Source organism: Mustela nigripes, chromosome 9 (genome assembly GCF_022355385.1).
Source record: "Mustela nigripes isolate SB6536 chromosome 9, MUSNIG.SB6536, whole genome shotgun sequence".
Taxonomy (NCBI): Eukaryota; Metazoa; Chordata; class Mammalia; order Carnivora; family Mustelidae; genus Mustela; species Mustela nigripes.
The window spans coordinates 84,671,410-84,691,305 of record NC_081565.1 but is presented as its reverse complement, the minus strand read 5'-3'; the positions used below and the strand labels follow the sequence as shown (position 1 = coordinate 84,691,305).

Below are 19,896 nucleotides of genomic sequence, written 5' to 3'. Positions count from 1 at the left end.
GTTCACACCGCGTGTCATCATGGGCATTGTAGCTACCCCACCCGAAGAAATACCTTCGTAACTCCTTTGTTCTTAGACACATTTCTGAATTTTCAAAAATTGGTCCCCTTCCCCAATCCCTCTCCCCTTTTTCTTTACACAACTGAAAAAATTTCTTCATCCTAACTTTTTGAGACTATCAAGGAAAAAAAATATCCTCCAATGATCATGGGACGTTAAAGAAGATTGAGTAAAATCAAATGCCTCAGGAGTTATGTGTAGTGCGACAAAACAAGGAATAATTGTATTTGTTTGTTTTTCCCCATCTAATATTTTTAGGTACAAGCCTATGCAGAAGGTGGATGGGGTTGCAGATGGTTTCACAGGAAGTGGTCAACAGACCGGCACATCTGTTGAACAGACTGTAATAGCCCAAAGTCAACATCATCAGCAGTTTTTAGGTATGTCAAGGTGTAACGCATAGTATGGTTGCTATTAAGATGTTGAAAACAAGAGAACAACAGTAATGTTTTCTCCAAGTGCTGTGTCTATTACAGATGTGAGCCACACAGAAACATCTGTGTGTGTGCTGAAACTCTGCCTATCATGGGATAGTTCTAGACCATTTCTGTTTCTTCGTGTTCACTAGAGCTTCTTTCAAAAATTATCAAGCCATGTAGGACTTCTAAATGCATAGGAGTTAAAGGCTCATAGCTATGAAATTGTCTTGAGGAATTTGTATTAATTGGGCTTTCATGATCAAAGTTGTGTTTACTTTCAGTACCTAACTTCAGGGGCCCCCAAGAATTCTCCTTTCCTATGAATAAAGTTGCAAATGTGTGGTCTCAGGTTAGAAAAAAAAGAAGTTCCTATAAACTTTAAAAAAGCTATTCTTTTAAACTAATCACAATATATCCTATTTTTGTAATTCCGTAGATGGTTTATGTGTTGCTTTTCATTTAAAGAGTGGGGAAGTAGAACTTGAACATTCTGCTTATTGTGGTCATAGCTACCAGTGCAAGGGTTGGCACTGCAATCGACAGCTTTTCTAGAGATGAACATGCATAGATTCCGTACAACAGATCAAGATAAATAGAAGCCACCAAAGAGTGCACATGTGTCTAGGTTGCGTGTGCGTTTGTCTGTGTGCCCCTTCTGACAAAAGGCTAAAAAGGACGCTCAAGTCAAAATAGCTCCTGAAGTTGAAAACACGATGGCAGCCCTTCCCAAACTGGAGACCTCCCCGGACACTCTTGAAAGCTTCGAACTCTCAAAAGAGGGTTTTAATTTTGTTTTCTAATCCTGTATTTTTATTTCAATTCAAATCTGTAAAGAAATAATAAAGACCTATTCTGGGTTATCTAGAAGAGGAGAACGATTACTGTTGTGCGGTTTTAGTTCACACATTGGTGTTTGAATTTATGATAAAGCAGGCAAGCACCAAAGTGTCCTGATATCCCGAGCCCACGAGAAAAGAACAGGGAGAGACTTACTATGTAGATTGCACAAATACGTAATGCATCCCAAGGGAAGGCTAAATGATGTCCCGTGCTCTGTGTGGAGGAAGGTTCCACAGCTCGTTTGACTACAGAAGAGTAATAGGGGAACCCGCCACCAGGAAGTACCTGTTGGTAGAGACTTGTCAAGTTCAGAAGATCTGGACTGCGGCGGTCAATGCCACATTCATGCTGCAAGAGGTAATTCAGTCACAGGACAGCCGCAGCATCCGTCCTGTCAAATTCATGTTGTTACGTTTCGTGTGACTTTTGTAGTTTTATTTGGGTTCATCCTGTAGCTTTTTGGCTTATGATGATACAGGAAGTATGAGCATTACGAGTGTAAAGCCAGGTTTATTTTTTTTATTAATTCTTAAGTAACATAATAATAAAATAACTAAAATTGATACTGGCCAGCTTGAGATATTTTCCTTTCAACTGGGGTCCTATGTTGAGAGACATTATGGTATGTTATTTCCAGTATAACAGTAGTGAAATCACATTTAGTTCCTCCACAATTTTCACATTCCTCCTCTATTCTTTTATACCAATGATGTTGCTACATTTTTGTTTGAAAAATACTACTATGAAAAGTTCTTAATCGTTGGACTCTGGCCTTCACATTTGTTTTTTTTTTCCTTTATTAGTCTGTCTTAAATTTCTCCTCATTAATCTGTAATTGCCACAATCCACAATAGTTTGTTTGTTTGTGTTTTTTCCTGTTGTGTTGTCATGGCAACAGATGCATCTCGAGCACTTCCAGAGTTTGGAGAAGTTGAAATCTCTTCTCTGCCAGATGGTACTACCTTTGAGGATATCAAGTCACTGCAGAGTCTTTATCGAGAGCACTGTGAGGTAAGTTTTCTCAAACACAGTAGGAATGCACGCTAAGTTTTGCCAGACAGCTTGCTAAAACAAAATAATCCAACTTATTCCTAAAGGAGAGGGGAAGTTGGTTCATAAGTCAAAAGTTCATCATTCTTCTTATCTCAGACTGAAGAACAGAGGGCTATGGGAAAGGGAGAATGCATTTTACTGCCCATCTTCTTAGCATCTCCTAATCAGAATCCTTGGACGTGGTAATTCCATTTTAGGTACATACCCTAGAAAATATGGGTGAATATAAGTGAACTTGTTGCATTATTGTTTTTAGTGCAAAAGATTGGTTGTAGCTTCCACATCTAAAAGGCAGCTGAGTAAATAAAACATCGTACAGTCTGTAGAGTACTATGCAGCCATTAAAAATAACAGACCCTTGTAGATATACTCCTGTGGACTGAGTTCCAGGGTTTATTTTTAAGGGAAAAGTAAGATGTAAAGCAGCATGTATCGTATACTATCTTTCGAGTGATAAAGAACATATATACAAATCTCCAGCAGAAAGAACAAAATGTTCAGTGTGTTAATGGTAGTTGCCTTTGTGATGGAGACTGGATGAGTGGGAGTCAGTGGAAGAGAATTAATTTCCCAAGATCCCTTTTAACCTTTTGAATTTTACACCGTTAACTGTATTTCTGTCCAAAATATTTTCTGGGAAAAAAAAAATATATATATATATATTTTTTCTGGAGGGCTGCCTTGCTGGGTCAGAAGAGCATGCGACTTTTGACCCCGGGGTCATGAATTCAAGCCCCACGTTGTGTGTGGAGATGACCTCAATAAATAAGTCATCTTTTAAAAAGAGGGAAAAGAAAAAGATACGTCCTAGAAATGTTTAATGGAGCATTTTAGATGTTATTGAGGTTATTGAGGGATTATGGAGGCTCTAGTTCTGTTTTGTTTTTGTGGTTAATTAAAATTTCTCTGGGTGTTTCCCATCTCTGCTTCTACTTCTTTTTCTGAGTATTCCCCACCGGAACTGGCTCCTTGCCTCCAAGAGGTGACCCTTCTCCAAGCCAGCCTTTTAATACACCTGCAGCGCCCCTGGTGGAAAGGGCAGAACAGATTGCAACAAATGCTTCTCCTTTTGAAAGAGGAGTCTGTTTAGAATTTAAGTACCTTTATTCCAGGGCTATTTGTGATATGTTTAGAGGTAAAAGGTACTCCTTGGGGTTTCACGGGCAGTCGTCCTGCCTGCTGACAATGCAGTATGCAGTGGAACATCTCCGCTCAGAGCATTCACAGATTTTTTTTTTCCCACTCCAGAAATACACATTGCTTGAGTGCATCAGAGTGCTTGTCAAGGGGGCTGGATTATTACCAACCAAGGGCGAGTTCTCTCTTTCTTAACAAACCATGTGCCAAAAGTGTTTTCCAACATGTCCTGCCGGTTCGTTCCCAACATTTTCCGGAACGATGAAAGACTCTTAATACTCATCTCCCTTTAAGTACTGTGCTTCTCCCAACATTAGAGAATTTCTGGATGAACCTTATGTATCTCAAAAAAAAAAAATCATCTTTCTTTGGGACGTGATTATCATGTATCTTCAATAAAGATTTATATAAAGATTTTCTAAGCAATTTCTCATGTCTCTGTGTTCAGGTGAATCTTGCTTTAAGCAAACCAGCCTACACAGATATAATTTGGTTTGTTTTAAGTTTCTTTTATTTGTTCAAAATATAAATAGGAGCAGGGTTTATTTATATTACTAAAGAATGTCCAGTAAGCTTATTCGAAGTGGAAAACTCCACCAGGAAGATGAAAGATGACATCATCTTCTGGATTACAAAAATTACATTAGCGTACCCACATTCAGGAATAGTCTGTATGAAGAGACACAGTGGTGTGTGGTAATCAGTCTTTGTGGGAAATGGCAGTCCACGGAGCCCAGGGAATGAATGATCCCCACTTATTTCAGGACCACCAGCATTCATGCTGTCTCTTATGAGGCATGGAAAAGAAACTCCAATTGTATGATAGGAAGAATTCCAGTTTTTTTTTTTTTCATGTCAAACTTCCAAACTTTTGAAGTGCAGGTGTTCAGACTCATATCCCGTCCTGTAAATAGTCACTTGCCCTAAGGCAGTACAATAAGGATTCTTTAAAAATACATTTGCCTATATATTTTAGTCTGAACATATTTGAAAGTAGGTGGACAAATGGTAAAATGTTTTATTCATTTGTAAAAATGTCTCAAGCGAGGCTGATGTGAATGTCCTTTTCAAAAGAATTATTTGAGATTATTTAATTTGGAGAGAGACCACATGTAAGATGCACTGAATTCTTCCCTTGCCTTATTTTTTTTTCATATTCTGTACCGTTTATGTTTTTAAGAAAGATTAATCTACCTATTTTGCCTGGGTTTTTTTTTTTTTCCTGGAATTCTCACAATTTGCTTATCAAACCTGTTTTATAAGTATCACTAGTTTTTTTATGGAAGGCACAAGTAGAATTTTCCATACAAGTTGCTGCAACGGTAATTGGTTTTATTTTTATAAAAGCTTAGCTTTCTTATAGCGATCTCATAGATAGAGATATGTAGGTATTATATATGGCATTAATAGTTGCTTTATTAATAGATATCTCCTGGAATGTGCCTAAGGTACAATTGGGAAAGGAGTATAATAATTTGCCTTGGGGTGCCTGGGTGGCACAGTCGGTTTAGGGGCCCAGCTCTTGGTTTTGGGTCAGGTCATGATCTCAGGGTCCTGACAATCCAGCCTTGGGTCTGGCTCTCTGGTCAGCATGGAATCTGCTAACATTCTCTCTCACTCCCCCTCTGTCCTCCCCTGTGCTTGCTCACTCATGCTCTTTCTCTCTCCCTGTCTCCCTCAAAATAAATAAATAAAGCTTTAAAAAATAATAATTTCCTCCTTGAGAACGTTTTTGCCTGGGAGGAGGGCCATCTGTCTGCCTTTTAATTTCAAGGCTTAACACTTGCATCTTTTATTGTTCCTGATATCAAAGGATGAAAAGTGTTAATTAACATGCTCCCAAACATGTTTTGCTTGATGTTTGACTTGGTCTCAGGGTGTGTTTATATAGAAAATACATTATTCTCTGTACCGTACAGAGGTCCAGAGACCTACACGGGTTTCACAGACTCTAGAACTAGGGAGTTAACAGTTTTCCGATTTTTGCCTCGGATACCCAGATTGGCTCTCTTGGTTGCCACCAGTGGTCTCCTTCCTTCTAGGAATTTTGTGGATCTTGCTGGGGCTGTTTTACCTGTCCTCATTCTCCGTGCTGACGACACCAAACACGTTATGCTGATGACTTCTGTCTTTTATGCCCAAAATAATCACAGAATCACATGTTCTTTGCACAAACAAGTTATTCTTTGGTTTTCCGACTGCTTTTATCTGAAGGCAAATTTATAAACTAATTGCGGTGGCAGGGGGAAATTAAATATGATCATCAAAATTTAATGAAGGGGCAAATTTTAGAATCATGAAAAAAAATATCTTTGGTGCAGCTGGGAAATGGTTCTAGGCGAGAACATGAAGGAGATGAGGGCCTTGCGTCCCAGGTTAGAGAGGGAGAGGGAGTAGTCTCAAAGCTGCTGTCTGAAGAGAAGGAGCAGAGGGAGGACTGAAGCGAAGGCCTGGCTTGAGCTCAGAGGCGCCCTTTTTCTGCCCAGAGGGACCCTGTCCTCTGAAGGCCAGCCCTGTCGCGCTTCCTGCCCCAGCCTCTGGTTGACTGGGAACTTTCTGGAATCATGGTCATCAGCCCCAGGACAGGCGCGTTTAGCCTTGGCTCTTGTCCGCCCCGCACCGCCAGCTCCACACCCTTCACTTCTGCCCTCTTGGATGGCCCTGAGCGCCCCTGGCCCCCTGGGGACTGTGTCCTTCTGGGTCTAAGAAGGAGAAGAGCAGCTGCCGTCATGGAGGCAGGAGGAAGCAGCGTGGAAAGGAGTGGAAGAAAAGTAAGAGAAGACAATGGAGAGGAAGGGAAGTGAGCGAGGAAAAGAGAGGGTAACGCCAGGATATGAGGCCGTGCTGGGGGAATACACGTCATCCCACTGGTCTTTCCAGAGTTCTGTTCTCCCTGCCCGAGCTGGTCGGGCTGCTGACTTCCGTCGGCAGAGTGTCCCCCAGTTTCACGTGTAGCTGCCGCGCCGCAGCTGCGCTCCCCATCTCCGTCCCGGTATGCCACACGCTCCTCACCAGCCCCATCAGCGGCGTCGTAAGGCAACTCTGATGACCGTTCGGTTTTGTTTTTGGGTTTTTTTTTAGGCAATATTGGACGTTGTTGTGAATCTTCAGTTTAGCCTGATAGAAAAACTGTGGCAAACATTCTGGCGCTATTCTCCCTCGACTCCGACCGACGGCACTACCCTCACTGAATCAAGGTCAGAATCAATAGGCTTTTCCGATTCACGTTCATGGCTGAGTAGATGTCACAGTTAATAAATGAGAGATCTGTATACCAGTTGTGAACCTTACCTGATAACATTAAATGAATAGATTGAGATGAACCACAAACCGCTCTCTCGAGGCTTCCGTGTGTGTGTCGTAGCTCCCATTTTGATCGATCTGGGGGACCGTGGTAGAGCTATTTCATCCTCAGGGAATGAGTATCGTATCTGCCCTTCATACCGTCCGAGTGTGATGGCGCCTCGGCAGCTCTGGGGGACTGTTGCGTGTATCCGGCCGCAGGGCGCCAGGGCAGTGGTGGTGTAGTTCTAACCTCAGTGATATTTGCTAAACTAAAACTATTTTTAAAGTCCATTTTCTTTTTTATCCTCATTTGCCATCTATTCATTTGCTACATTTATTCACACCAGCAATCTGAGTGAAATAGAAAGTCGACTTCCGAAAGCAAAGCTGATAACTCTGTGCAAACATGAGTCTATCCTGAAATGGATGTGTAACTGTGACCATGGGATGTACCAGGCTTTGGTGGAGATTCTCATCCCCGACGTGCTTAGACCTATTCCTAGTAAGTTAAATGCAGACGAGTACGGATGCTTTTGTTCTCATACATTCCACCCAAGTAGTTTGGGAAAGTGACGTTGCAATCTAGGGTGATTCTAATCTCATTTAGATTTGCCAATTAAAAAAAAAAAAATGGAGAGAAAAGAAAAGAAACATGCAACACAAGAGTTTTGCATGAAAGCAGCCTAGAGCAAAACTATAGGGAACCGGGCGGAAAAAAAAAAAAAAAAAATCTGTTCTCCAATCATTTATTTTCTTTTCGACAGAAAAGACAACCTATGGGTGTGACAGCCCCGATAACTAATTGCAAGAACACTCCCAGGCCAGGCAACCTTGTAAAGATTATTCTACCCAAGGACACAGTTTCCTTCATAAAGCCAAAAGTTTTTGAAATCTGTAGATCAGCCTCTTTCATGGTTGCTTTTGAATCAAAATGAATTTAGCTTGGTTTCCACTGAAGTTGAATTCCTATATAAAAGCGTTTACTTTGTCCCGTCCGTCATGTTGAGAACTACAAATGCAGTTCCAATAGCAGTAAACGGTTAACCGGCATGGTGAGCAAAAAGTCTCTGGATTGTATTCCCACCGTGAGGCAAATAGGAGTTACATAGATAAGCTAGATGAATTTTTTTCTGTGATGTTGTTGATGAAACTACCTTGTGACCAATGAAACTATTTGTGCAAGTGTCAATATAAACGCTAGTATGGATGCTTGTGTCCGAGGCAGTCGGAAGGATTTTATGCCAACATCTTCATGAGCACCTAGAGCCCTTAGCTTTTAAAGAAATGGGACAGAGTTTCCACTCCGCAGTGACATTAACAAGGTAAAAGCAGTCTCATAGCTCATGAAATTGGCAACTGTGTACTTCAAGTGCACTGTTCACCGATGATTTATATTAAATCATAACAAAACATGAAGGAAGGAGTTACTAGAAGAAAAGGTGAAGATACCAGCATTTGTATGTCTATGCTTTCTTTTTTCTCAATATGACAAACAACAGTGGAAGATAGCAGTGCTTTCGTACGTTTCCCACCATCTTGAAATACATGCTTAGCCGCTCGTTTACATATAATATCAATGAACACGTTTACATGGCTCTAGAAATAAATTAAAAAAAAAAAAAGAAATCCAACCTTCAGTGTCTCACATTTTTATAAACTGGTAATATTTTCCAGTCTCTCTGCACCACGTTTCCTGACAGTTGATTAAAAGTGATGTTGTCATGGAACACTTCCATGCGTGTATTCTCTACCGATGTACGTTTCAGAATCTCGATTTCCCTTGTTTTTCTCCTGCTCCCTGTGCCCTGAGTGATAATCTCTAGAGACTTTTAAGAGAAGTTGTGTAGGGCTGGCTCCTTAGCCTGTGACATCTTTGCCCCCTGTCCCAAGTACCATTTTTCTCATGATGTACAAGAAGAGATACCTGTGAGCTCTTTCTTGTTTGAGGTGAATCAACAACATCAACTTCATTAAAAAATTCTGAAATCTTTTGCTTCTGTTATACCACAGGACTTGTGCAGTCAACAGTTCCCTAACCTAAATCAGGTATCCGTTATATTATGAGACTCTCAGCCTCATAATTTTAAGTGCACAATACACTTGACCTTTCTTTTTTCTTTCTTTCTTTATGTTTTTGCAAATTTTGATTCGAAAACCAATTTATTCTGTCAGGAAGTCTGTCTCTACTTTTAACAGACAACTCGACTTCAGGAATTTACAGATGACCATAATTTCAGAGTTTCTGTAACATTATAAGGGACATTAATGTGCTAGCCTACAATGTACATTTAAAAATTTAATTCTGATTCTATAAGAAGACCTCACAAAACAAAGCTTAAAATACAGCTTAAATAGCTATCTTCTGATCGTGTACATTTTAATATAAAATCACAAGCTGGTTGAGACAAGTTAGCTGTGGAATAGTTTTAAATTTTAAACCATCCATTCATGAGAAAAAGTTGTCAGAGTCAATCTGCACAATTTGATCTGACACAAATCCCTATAGAGAGAGCAAACTTAATTTTATTTTTAAAAATTATATTTTCCTGGCTACTAGTACTTCACTCTACCATTTACTGTCCAGATGGGATTCCTTTTTTTAGCCAAAAAAAGTCTGCATATCACACTAATTTGAAGTCAGCTTGAAGCTACTATATTCTAAAATACATTTATCTGAAAATGAAAAGCAGTTAAGTGTAAGAATTGTATAAGAACTCAACTGGTAACACTTATGTACAATTACGAGTATACGTAAAAGTGGCCCCAAATGTCATTTAGTACAAGAAAGTAAAAACTTATAGTCATGTGATTTAAAAAAAAATCTTTTTATCTTATGATCTTCCCAGCATCAAATTTATCTAGATAAAACAAGACCCATACTCAGTATTTTTTTTTCCTAAAGTAACTTCTCTTAGTTCTTGGGGTTTTTTAATGCAAATCAAATAATTATTATTATATTAATAGTAGAAAACATGCAAAATACTGATAGCGAAGTTGAATTTTGAACAAAATTTTCCCGAGTTTCAAAAAGGGTCGTTAAATTTTTTTTCACTCTTTTTCATTTCCATCCATGCCCGCCCTCCATGGTTCTAGTACGTAAGACAGCAGAAGAATATTTTTCTTTCTTTTTTTCTTTTTTGGCTCAAGTGGGAAGCTTTGGAAATTTCACAAGATGAGTTCTCAAGAAATTTCCAACTCAGTGTTTCCAGTAGATGATTGTCATGGTTAAGAGTCGATACTTCTTCAAAATTTAGTCATTTCAACCTCTCTTCTGTCATTTGGCCAGTTGGAAAAAAAATGATTTTAAAAATCAATTGTTTTTATGACTGGGTCATTACAATTTGTATCTTTCACAAGCAACTTGGGCAAGTGAAATTATTTCTAGTCCTGCTTTACCAAAAGTATTAGAGAAGCATGTCAGACTCATTTGAGCGCAGGAAGCAAAACCAAGAAATTTAATCCCAGTATCAATATTAATATTCTTGGGAGCTTTTGAGAAAAATGTAATTTCCGGGTTTCTTGTAGGAGACTCCAAATTATAATGTCTACCACATTAGAGGGAACCCACAGAGCTTTCTTTCATGTTGTGGGTGTTTCAAACACTTAACTATTAAATGTCTGAAACCACTCCCTACACTGGGGAGCCTTGGGTACAGATGAAGTAAAATACTGAATGACTTGTTGACCAAGCGAAAAATTCTCTGTTTATTATATTATACAACCCATCTCAGGAAGCAGGTCCCTTCTTGGAAAATAGTTGTAGTCATTCTGGTAACTGTTGATGCTTCTAGTCATTTTATGACCACCATAAAAACTACTCTCGTGGGACCCAGTCCTCTTTCAGATCTTAACAGATAGGGGAAGAATACAGAATGGACTGTTTTAGGAATCTCTTTAGAATACTGATCTCTGGGGACAGCAATTATATCACCCTGATCTTTTATCTCTGCCTACCAAGTGAAACGGTGAATAGTTGTCTGAAATTTTCAAGTCAGGCAATTCTAATTTTTACCTTACTTTTCAACCAGAGTAAGAGAGAACCACTCCCCGAGTCTATTCTAGAACGGACAGATGTGTAGAGAAAGGGAGAAAGCTTTCCTTGTTTCCTTTTTAACTAAAGAAAGGAAAATAGATTTAGAGCTTGAAAAGTCAGGATGAAGAATTTACAAAGAAAATACTTAGCCCTTGAGCATTAAGCTGCTAGCGAAAAGGCTGTTTTGTCTAAGGTAGAAAATTCCACAAGTATATTCACAACTGGTATATGTTGCTATCAGCAAAAATGTTTGAATGTTTGCATTTCCTAACTAAGTATCATAAATATCTGGGAACAGAACAACTTTAAAACCAAACCAAACCAAACAAAAAAGCCCAAAATGCAATTCTTGGATGCTTTCAAAGTTAGGAATTGTATTTAAAATAAAAGTCTCATCAGTGAGGACAGTATAAGATCTGTGCGATTTCAGATGTCATGTATGCATGTTTTTCTCTTCCCCTGGAATAAAGATTAACATCCTTTGGTGTCTTTTTCGTTCTGCTTTTATTCTTCAACATTTAGGTGCCTTGACCCAAGCCATTCGAAATTTTGCAAAAAGCCTTGAAGGTTGGCTTTCCAATGCCATGAACAATATCCCACAGAGAATGATACAAACCAAGGTAAGTTAGTATGTGTTTGCCTTTTCTTCTATTTTTAGGAAATTGTTCTGAGCTGTGAAGTTTAGATCTGTCCTGTTAAATGGTGTCATTTACAATGTTGGTATCAGAATATACTGAGCTTTTCAAACTTTTTTTTCTACTTGGGCTTTATAACCATGTAATCGAGAACGTGCACGAGAGATGGTGTTTGATATTACTCCTTCCGAAGAAACTAAAAAAGTGTTTTAAGTGTGGAGTATTTGTAAGCCCTTTTCCAAAGTGTATATTTCAGATATATTTTAGTGTATTTATCATTAATTTCAAAAATGAAAAAGAAGAGCCCTGAGTGTTCAAATAGTTTCCACTTGAGGGAGTTTTAGATTTTTTTTTTTTTTAAGTCCTGAACTACACTCATTTGTAATGTGAAACGTTCATGTACATTTAATATCCTTTTGATTTTCAGGATTTTTTTTTTTTTGAACACTGGAGAATGCTTTTGTGAATCAAGGAGTCATTTCTTAAAGTGAGCAGTTATCTCATAATTGACAGTGTTTATCTGGAATGTGGGTTGTATGGCTACAGATATGACTTGTGATCTCCACTGTGTGCCCTGCTCACTTTGTTACTTTAAGTTAGTCTGTGAACGAATCCTATGGCAAGATCAGACTGATTCTGTCTAAACTTTGCATCAAAAGTTACATTTCTGGCTTTTTCTCAATGGCTATGTCCACTGTCCTCAGCCGTACAGCTTGTCTTTCAGTGTGAGGACACAGTTGATAAGTTGACTTTCTTGTAACTGACAGGTCTCTTTGGGAACACAAGTCACTCCTAGTTCCTTCTGCTTTGACCTAAGATTTGCAGTATCGCTTTCCAAAACATACAGAAAAAACAAACAAACAAAAAAATAAAATACACAGCAGGGATGTTTCATGGATATGCTCACCTTAGATCGCTGCTCTAGAACTATGCTGTCAATGCAGTAAGGGGAGTCACAGTGGCTATTTAAATTTGAATCTGAAATTTAATTTAAGTTAAAGTTTTAGTTCTCCAGCCACACTAGCTAGCTGTGTTTCAGGTGTGCCACAGCTCCATGTGGCCAGTGGCTACCATATTTGGCAGCACACATACAGAGAATGACCATCATTGCAGAAAGTTCTAGAGTGCCACATTGAGGTAGGCAAAGGAAGGAGGTACTGTTTGATTATGATGGTTCCAGGAATGCCTTCCAGTTTGCTAACTTAGTCCTATTCACATTAGTACTTCAAACAGCTGGAAGCACCTTCCTTCCCAGTATTATCGAAGTGAATGTAGTAGCAATCTACTTGCAATATTGGCCAATTTCATTGGTCCCCCGAGTTGATGCGGATGATCTGCCTTGGGGGACAGTGTCTTCTGCTTTTCTTCTGTCACTCATGTACAGCCTGTTTTCATCTGAGCACTCAATCAATGAAAATAATCTGCCCCAACAGAGGAAAGAGCCCAATCTGGTTATGACAGGCCCTTGCTATCAAACCTGCCCCACCACCATAACATAGTTTCGGTGCAACCTTGAGCCATCTGCTTCACCCTTTTAAGTCACGATGTGTGTCCCATGTGACAGTTATGAAAGTTCAGGTGATATATGTGAGGCACTGAGCATGGTGTCTGGCATTTAGTTTGTCCTTGGTTAATAGAAACCACAGAAATGGAAAAAAAGTGTAAGACCTCTTCCAACTTCCATATAGTCCCCAAACATCTCACTGTTAAGACAGAGCATCCTTTGACTTTTGAACACCCTGGACAAGACTGTTGAATCAGCTGCTTCTTACATACCACTTGTCACCTAATGACATGACCTGCAGTCCCGTAGATATGTTAAAAATGCTCATTAGATTTACTGTGCATGTGACAGATTTCCATGAGATTGTGAGATTTAGATATTTACCTAGACTTTTTTTTTTTTTTTTTTTTTACATTATCTTTGCTATCTTTCAGTGTAACCTGTTTCATTGAGGGTCTCAGCAGGAAGCAAATGGTAGATCCAAGGGGAGAATAACTGAAAAGAATTTAAGAAGGGTCTATTCCCAAAGCTGTGAGCAGTTAAGAAAACTCAGGAATGGTAAATCACCCTGGGGCTGGCAACAGTGGGAAGACATGAGCTTCCCGAGATCTGAAGGGGAAAGAGGTAAAAGTTATGGCATTAGGACATCATCTCCTTCCCTCAAGGACTGTGTGGCCTTAGTCCAAGAAAGCAAGCTTTGCCAAAACACGGAGAGAGCAGAGGTTGTAGGGGAATAAATTCTGTGATCACTCTTTATCCCCCCCCCATTGTTCTGTTCTTCCCACTGCGTATCATTGGCCAAACCCAACTGGAAGCCAAAATGTAAGGGCAGGGGCACCTGGGTGGCTCAGTGGGTTAAAGCCTCTGCCTTTGGCTCGGGTCATGATCCCAGGGACCTGGGATCGAGCCCCATTTCAGGCTCTCTGCTCTGTGGGGAGCCTGCTTCCTCCTCTCCTCCTCTCTGCCTGCCTCTCTGCCTACTTGTGATCTCTGTCTGTCAAATAAATAAATAAGTAAATCTTTAAAAAAAAAATGTAAGGGCAGTGCTTAATGTAGTCCATTCAGGGCAGCCTTCCTGGGCAGAGAAGTCTGGAGAAGAATGACAAGTAGATGTCGAGGAGCAAATGGAGAAATCGTGGCTGGCTCTTGTACCGAAATTCCGATTGTGCAAAAGAATTCTTGTTGCCGATGTCTGATAAGTTTATTGGCAATGTATTTGCTAATACTAAAAACACCTTCTCTAAAATAAAAGCCGTAAGAGTGAATCTGAATGACAGTGCTCTGAAGACCATAAAAATCTTTTATCCATTTAAAAAAGTGAGATGGTACATTTCGGTTTCCCAAATAAAAAGGGGGAAAAATGGTATTACTGAGTTTATATCGACGGTTCTACAGAGAGTAAAAGAGACATGAAAATCAACACTTTTCCTGCTTCCCTAGACAAAGTCATTTCTTGCAAGACTGGTTTAATTAATGCTGCACTCAGATGTTGAAGAACATGGGAGTTTGTTTTAGTCTTGACCTCTACCTACTCAAAAGGAAAATAATACTTGGTTTTGAGATTTAAATGCTATAATTTACAAGTAACCTCTACCATGAAATGAGTTCGAAATAAGTATCAGAGGGAAGCAGTTACAATTTGGCAAGGGAATAAAGAATTGAAAATTGCGGCGGTCTCTTTTCCTGGAATGGAAAGCTACCCAGTTTTGATGGGATTTCTTCCCAGGTTGCCGCTGTAAGTGCCTTTGCCCAGACTCTGCGAAGATACACATCGCTCAATCACCTGGCCCAGGCAGCTCGTGCAGTGCTCCAGAACACTTCCCAGATCAACCAGATGCTCAATGACCTCAACCGCGTCGACTTTGCCAATGTCCAGGTACTCTGCTTTCTTTCAGAATATCTCTTGCAAGGAAAGACACCCCATTTTTTCTTGCTCTTTCCTACATTTCATCAAGGCACAGACAGCATCTGTGGTCCTGTGTCCTGAAAGAGGGGAATCTGACTCAGCCGGGACTTTACTGCTCGTCTGTCTCGTAGTCTGCTGAGACGTATTATACTCGATGTGATGTCTGTCAGCAGGGTTTGCTAATTATTGGTCAGGACAGTCACAGTCATGGAAGTTAGGTAGGCCAGAGATTAAACTCTTCCATCTGCTAGCTATCCAATCTTGGTCAAGTTGCTTAACTGCTCTGGGCTTTCCCCTTCCCACCTTATCACATTGATCTGAGATAATTGTTATATATTTAGTAATATATGAAGTCCTTTGTGCTGTAACACACAAGAGATTTATGTTTTAATAGTTCCCCACCTTGAGGTGCCTGGGTGGCTCAGTAGGTTAAGTGCCTGCCTTTGGCTCACGTCATGATCTCAGGGCCCTGGGATCCAGCCCTGCATTGGGCTCTTTGCTCAGCAGGGATCCCCTCTCCCTCTGACCTGCCTCCCTACTTGGTGTGCTCGCTCACTCTCGCTCTTTCTCTCTCTGTCTCAAATAAATAAATAAATAAATAAAATCTTTAAAAAAAAAAAAAATAGTGCCCTTGAAAGAACTAAGAACACTTAGATGATATTTCAGAGCATCTGGTAAAAACTTCTTCATTTGCACAGAATTAGGAGCAATATATTTGGCTCTTTTGTTTGTCCCAATGGAAAAAAAAAAGGTATTTTAACCTTGCGATCAAACTATTTACTTATACTTTATAGTACACTTATAAAGACAGGCAACTTAGGAATATTATTATGAACTCCCACAAATATTTTATTTCAGATACTAAAATAATGAAACTAGTTGTTGCCATATAAAAATAGCACATTGCTCAAAGCAGAAGCAACAGAAGAAAAAAAAAAATACCTAAACTGAACATGACCAAAATGAAAGATTTTTGTGCTTCAAGAGATGAGCAAGAAAGTGAAATGACAGCAATGGAATTGAGAACATTTTTGCAAATTATCTATCTGATACAAATTTATATCTAGAATATATAAAGAACTCTTATAACCCAACAATAAAAAGACAAATGTAGTTTGAAAAGGGCAAAGATCTGCGTAGCCATTTCTCCAAAGAAGACAGACAGATGGCCAGTAAACCCCTAAAAAGATCATGAATGGAATTGGCCGCTGGGGAAATGCAGCTCAGAACCACAGCGGGATTTTTACTTCATCCACACTAAAATGGGTATAATCAGACAGATAATCGCAGAAAGAAGGGAGTTTAAGGTGGAATATGCTACCTTAAGAAAGGGATTACTGTGGGCGCCTGGGTGGCTCAGTGGGTTAAGCCACTGCCTTCGGCTCAGGTCATGATCTCAGGGTCCTGGGATCGAGTCCCGCATCGGGCTCTCTGCTCGGCAGGGAGCCTGCTTCCTCCTCTCTCTCTTTGCCTGCCTCTCTGCCTACTTGTGATTTCTCTCTGTCAAATAAATAAATAAAATCTTTAAAAAAAAAAAAAAAAAAGAAAGGGATTACTGATTAAAATGAACAGTGTGAGAAGTGAGACCCAAGATGTAGGGGAAGGAAGGGCACTGCCCGGAACCCCACGGAACCCCACGGAACCCCACACAACCACTGACTAGAATGTCAAATGCAGCCACTTTGGAAAACAGTGTAGCAGTTTCTGCAGGGGTTGACAGGCAGTTCCCCTATGACTCAGCAACTTCACTCCTAGACCAAGAGAAACAAAATCAAGGCCACGTAAAACTTGTACATGGGCGTTCACGGCAGCATAATTTCACCTTCGCTGCATGACCGTGAAAACAACCCAGATGGCCGCTAACTGGTGAGCCCATAACGTATTCACGCAGTGGAACCTTATGTGGCATCAAAAAGAAATGAGGTTCTGACACTTGCTACTTTGTGAATGAACTTGGAAGCTACTACGCTAAGGGAAAGAAGCCAAACGCAAAAGGTCACATAGTGCATGATTCCTTTTATATGGAATGTGCAGATTAGATAAGTCTGTAAGAGGTAGAAAATAGGTTCTTGATTGCCTGGGTTCTGGGAATTGAAAGGTGACAGATCGCCGGGGGTGGTCTTTTGGGGGACATGAAAACATTCTAAAACTGTGACAGGTGGACAACTCTACAAGAAGCCACTGAGTGGTACATTTTAAACGAGTGAATTGTATGATATGAGGATTGTATCTCAGTAAAACTTAATGCCTTCGCTTTAAAATAAACCACCAATTACTCCTGTTTCCTAGAAATTTTTAATCTGCACGTCTGGTTTGGTTTTCCCATTTCATTATATCAAAATGTAATATTTGGGCCTGATTCACTTTGGGATATAGTAATTAGTTAAGTTTGTTCTCACTTTCATGGATTGGGCTCAAACTGCTGGTTATGTGAAGTCTTAAAAAAATCTGCCTTTCTATGTATCTGTGTGTTTATCTATGTAAAAACATGTTTAAATACACACAGGCAAACAAAAAATGTCTATAAGAACAACTGTCTCAGGTTTTGTAAAGCCGTTAGCTTAACATAGTTCAATGAAATTTACGTTAACTGGTTTTAGTGAGACTATTAGAAGTTCATATTGCCTGAAAATTTATCCTGATGTTTCTTTCACATCTCCATTCAGAAGAGATACTTTAAAAAGCACCTTTAGGGGCGCCTGGGTGGCTCAGTGGATTAAAGCCTCTGCCTTCCGCCCAGGTCATGATCCCAGGGGCTCTCTGCTCAGCAGGGAACCTGCTTCCTCCTCTCTCTCTGCCTACTTGTGGTCTCTGTCAAATAAATAAAATCTTAAAAATAAATAAATAAAAATAAAAAGCACTTTTAAAAAAGTCGAAGTAGTAAGGCAACCTGTGGTTTCAAATGTGACATTAAGTTCCAGAACAGAAAATAGAAAGAATAATTCCTGGTAATATCTGAGAAAGGTTTTCTGTTCCGTGTCTATACTCCTGTATCTGCGACCCTGTGAAGTATTTATGCAAATGAGTTCCTCCTGGTTGTAACTGCCCACCTTGGGAACATCTTTGCATTTAAATGGTAGATTTTATCTCTGCTCTGCTCTACCTCCCCAATCAACTCAGGCTCCCTTTTCCCTTCTTCTGGAGTGTTCTTGGATCTGCTTGACAGTTAACAGTGCTGATACCTGGGTGACTCACCTCTGTCCTCTGAGAGCCTTTCCTTTCTTCAGAGGACCAGGAGCACAGTGGCCTGTTTCCCCACAACCTTCCTTCTCACACTGTGTTCATTCTGATCAGTTTTCTCTTTCTTAGGGTATCGTGTTCTCCACCTTTAACTCCCTTTCCTTCCTTTTCTATTGGGAGCTTGGCTCGGTTTTTGTAGCATCCCCTGGATTCTCCATCCCCTGACTCTGCTTGCACTTTTGTCACCCTCTCCTGGTCATCTGGACGTCGTCCCTGGCCCTTCTAAAGGGACCTCAGCAACAGGGATATGTATGTATGAAGGTGGTGTTCTTGCAATAAGGGGACTGTAATGTTTAACAAGGAGATGACACTTTAATGTCAATATTATAATGCTCTTAGATCCCATCCGTAAATCTTTTTCACCGCTTCGTTCTTCTCTAATTAACTCCTATTTCCCTCAGACATTCAAAATCCCCTATCTAGGGGCGGGCGTCTGGGTGGCTCAATCCGTGAAGTGCCTGACTGTTTCAGCTGGGGTCCTGATCTTGAGTTGTGAGACTGAGTCCAAGTCCGTCTGCTCTCAGCAGGGGGTCTGCTTGAAATTTTTCTCCCCCTCTTTCTGCTGCCTCACTCTCTCTCTCTAATACATAAACAAATCTTACTAAACAAAGATAAGCTGGGTGCCTGGGTGGCTCAGTGGGTTAAGTCTCCGCCTTTGGCTCCAGTCATGATCTCGAGGTCCTGAGATCGCCCCGCATCCGGCTCTGCTCAGCAGGGAGCCTGCTTCCCCCTCTCTCTCTGCCTGCCTCTCTGCCTACTTGTGATCTCTGTCAAATAAATAAATAAAATCTTAAAAAAAATCATCTTTCTACTGCAGTATAATTGGTTTTGTTTTATTTAATTGATAACATTGCACTGGTATCATTTTTGTGTATAAATAAACAGTTTTTCATCAACATTATGGGCAAATAGCTTTGGTGGGTTGACCTGGTAACTTCTCCATGTGTACACTTGTGTTTGCTTATTTAAAAGATATTCCGATTGTGACGCAACCAATTCCTTATCATTTTGGATATAATTTATTTGTAATTGAAGAACATCTTTAATGTTCATCTCAGCTTTTTCCCTTTCCAGAGCTGAAAAGTCCAAATTCCTTTCACAAGGGAGTTTTTATAGTGTATTCTATTGTTAATGTATTTTCAGTCTCCAAAGTAGTAAAATGATGTATAATGTAAGGTAATTTGAAAAGCCAGAATAATGTCCTGTGGTTTTTTTTTTTTAAGTCAGTGTTCAGTCCCAATCACCCTCTTTCCTAAAACTCACTTCCAAGTAAATAGTGAGTTTGAATTTATTTTATGAAAGGAAATTGAATTCCTCCAAGGAAGCCAGTGAGTTCTTCCCCCCAGCCCTCACCCCAGTTATCAACACACAAACAAAAAACAAACCTCCCTACAATGAATACAGAGTTTAAGTTTTGCAAAATGAAAGAGTTGATTGCATTATAATATATATAATATATTATTTTATATGTATTTTTAATATTTCATATATTTATATTAACATATAAATATATATTTGAAACGAGAGTTGATTGCATTATAATATATAATATATAAATTATAATTATATTTCATTTATAAATATATTTCATAAATGAATATATTTCCTAAATTATGAAATATGTTTTCATATATTTCATATAAAATAATATATTTTATATAAAATAATTTTCATAAATTATGAACATATTTCATAAATAAATGTTTCATTTATGAAAATGAAAGAGTTGATTGCATTATAAGGAGCATATAGTTAACACTTCTGTACTGTACTCTTAAAAATGG

General features: G+C 39.5%; 1 protein-coding gene across 11 annotated transcripts in view; it reads left to right on the top strand.

Annotated features, from left to right (window-relative positions):
• Nucleotides 1-19,896, top strand: part of RFX3 (regulatory factor X3) — a 444,560-nt gene that overhangs the window by 386,911 nt on the left and 37,753 nt on the right. For all 11 annotated transcript variants that reach the window (XM_059411948.1, XM_059411946.1, XM_059411949.1 and 8 more), the window contains 6 exons: nt 319-440; nt 2,218-2,330; nt 6,591-6,706; nt 7,142-7,296; nt 11,350-11,447; nt 14,693-14,842. In XM_059411948.1, the coding sequence (XP_059267931.1) occupies nt 319-440; nt 2,218-2,330; nt 6,591-6,706; nt 7,142-7,296; nt 11,350-11,447; nt 14,693-14,842 (754 nt within the window). The remainder of the gene's footprint in view (nt 1-318; nt 441-2,217; nt 2,331-6,590; nt 6,707-7,141; nt 7,297-11,349; nt 11,448-14,692; nt 14,843-19,896) is intronic.